General features: G+C 37.3%; 1 protein-coding gene across 1 annotated transcript; it reads right to left on the bottom strand.

Annotated features, from left to right (window-relative positions):
- Window positions 1–2,443: 2,443 nt before the first annotated feature.
- Window positions 2,444–2,698, bottom strand: LOC137751255 (small ribosomal subunit protein eS27-like). Its single transcript, XM_068525752.1, has one exon. It carries the CDS (start codon window positions 2,696–2,698, stop codon window positions 2,444–2,446), a length of 255 nt encoding a protein of 84 aa, XP_068381853.1.
- Between the last annotated feature and the right edge of the window lie 259 nt (window positions 2,699–2,957).

Genomic DNA, 2,957 nt, shown 5'->3' with positions numbered 1-2,957 from the left:
CTAGACTCTGCTCTGTATTCTAAAAAGCTATCATTTATGATTAATGCATTTTGCCCATTTTATAAATAAATAACTCAGCCACAACCATAGTGAGATTTTATGAAGGCCAGTTCTCCAGTCTCCCAAACTCATCTATTGTTCTTAGAAGGATGCTGGTGTCTATGCAATTGAATTTTTAATATACATATATTATATCTTCTTAGATGTCTACAAAGACATGAAATATCATTCCCTTGGAGGTAAAACTATTATGTGAAAATCTATTTTTAACTATACTTGTTTCAGGATAATTAAGAACACACAGTTTATCTCTCCAAGCAAGAAATTCTCAAAGTAATGTGTTCTAAAAAGAGACTACTGTATTAAACATTATTTTAAAAGCACCACGTGGGCAGCGTCATTCAGTTAATAATCTTATTGCTTTATTAAATTCTTTAAATAAATCATGGAAAAATATGCACTCACCATTCTGACATTTTATTATTTTCTCTTCAAAGGGTGTACACTGACAACTTGTTTTAGTCCACCAGGTTGCAAGATTAGAAAATGAAAATCACTAGTCTTTTTGAAGCCTTGATGGATGGCAGTCACATTGCTTAATCAGCCAGGATTCTGGTACATTGACCATTACAAAGTAGTGGATATGTTTTGGCCAAAGACTTCACAGTTCACTCTTACACATGTTCAGTCTTTTGTTGAATGACATTATCTTTATAAATTATTTATACCTACTTCAGCAAATTAAGTTGAATGTTCTTTAACATTTATTACAAAGAGTGGCATTGACATATATACACTACCAAATGTAAAATAGATAGCTAGTGGGAAGCAGCCGCATAGCACAGGGAGATCAGCTCGGTGCTTTGTGACCACCTAGAGGGGTGGGATGGGGAGGGTGGGAGGGAGATGCAAGAGGGAGGGGATATGGGGATATATGTATACGTATAGCTGATTCACTTTGTTATACAGCAGCAACTAACACAACAATGTAAAACAATTATACTACAATAAAGATGTTAAAAAACAGTCATTAGAATTGAGTTTTTAGTAAAGCATGTGGCATATATTTGCATACCACCATTGCACCATTAACACCCCTGCCTGTGCTCAATTTTCACAAAAATGTGATCAAGTAATTCTCTCTATAGCTTCCTGTTACCGGCTTTAGTGTATTCTATAAAATAGCTTTAGGTCTTTGAATCTGTGAGGCTCAAACTTCCACTGAATTATGCATAAAATGCCTACTTCACTCTTTCATACAAGAGGTATTTGTTAAATATCACTATGTGCTCTCTTCCAGACTGCAAACAGTAAATTTATGGTATAAACTTAAGAATCTCACAATGATAAAGAATCATATGGTTCAGATCTGGCTCACAGTGGAAGCTTGGACAATTTGTATCCACTGTGGTATCTGGCTATTGTACGTGGGCTGCAGTCAAGATTCTGGATGAAAAAAATAGAAAATGACTCTGTATATCCTGAGCCAAAAATAACCTTAATGGATAGATGATGGGTGGCTCAGAGAATCAATGGGCATGAGGGTGATTTGGGCTTGAAAATGTTCAGAAATCAAAGGAAGCCTGGTGGTTAGAACCACACTCAAGATGACCTCACAAAGACTGTTTTTAAACTGCTCTTGGCTCCTTGGCTCCCACGCCCACTATCCTATTGGAGCCAAGGAGCCAAGAGGGTGCTGTTGCTGGTGCCACTTGCAGAATAGATTTTAAACTATCCTTTTTTTTTTTTTAATGATATATCCAGACTAAATACACACCAGGAGTATGCTTATGATTGGCTGAGTGTAGCCCAATGTCCGCCATTCATCTGCCAGAATTCTCAGAAGGCAAATACCTGGTCTTCCTTTTTCCCTAGTGGTAGATAACAGTCAGAAATGTTCACAAAAATGTGCCCAGGGACGGTTTTTGTTGTTGTGGATACGGACGTCCTCCATTAGCAGCCAGGAGGTACCATGTCTCCACTGTTATCTGTCTTCCTCTATATCTTGAAATCTCTAGCATGGTTTACATACAAATTACTTCAGTTGCTGCCAAGCACTTTAAATACTTTTTGGGTTTTATTTTCTTTTTGGTTTTTATGTTTTTAAAATTCATGTAGAAGACTTAATGCTCTGGCCAGGCTATTCTACTGCTAATCAGAGCTGTTAAGTGTCTTATAAGCTGGCTGCATGCAGTGTCATTATCACCTTCCACAACACTGAATTCTCACTGTGCTTCCTGAGTTCATTAGAATTAAAACTTACCAACTTTACTTTTTTTTCAAGAACATTGTCCATTAAGGCAGACATCTTCAAAGGGTTTACCTTTATGAACAGTTCTCCAAATTGCTGAAGAATCTAAAGTTTTTCTCATCTTTAATGATGTTTTTGTATTCAAAATGTGTTTATGGGATGGTTTCCCATTCATCTTGATTCAGGGTACTTTTAATGCTGCTTCTGTCTTGTAATGCTGCATCCTGCTGTAAGCCTTGCTTTTCCTCTTGCAGGCTGGCAGAGGACAGTAGAGCAGCCAACACACAAAACTGCTGTTCGTGCATGGCTAAAGACAGTCGTGATTTTATAGCATCCTGGGCATTTCACATTTATGAAGTAGGAATTGGGGCTCTGCACCAGGCACTTCTTCTTGTGTTTCCTCTTCTGTCTTGGAGAGGGATGAAGGAGATCCTTTGCAAGAGGCATCTTCTCATGGGGAAGTCATCATCCCGGAAAGTCTAATAATTTTTTAATGTTACGAGTCAGTGTTTCAGAATGTAACCTCCTAAGGACTTTGGATTTTAGTGTCCAGTAAGTTCACTTAAGTAAGATGTCAAAAGCTTCCCCTATATACATATGAATGATTACTATAAATTTGTTTTCCATTTTTCCTGAATTTGAGCTCCAGAGGTCTTACATTGCTCTCTTTTATGATTATGACAGTTGCAGTTATAATCACAAAAAA

This window comes from Eschrichtius robustus, chromosome 17 (genome assembly GCF_028021215.1).
Source record: "Eschrichtius robustus isolate mEscRob2 chromosome 17, mEscRob2.pri, whole genome shotgun sequence".
Taxonomy (NCBI): domain Eukaryota; kingdom Metazoa; phylum Chordata; class Mammalia; order Artiodactyla; family Eschrichtiidae; genus Eschrichtius; species Eschrichtius robustus.
The sequence above is the reverse complement of the archived record's forward strand: the minus strand, read 5'-3'. Positions and strand labels throughout refer to the sequence as shown.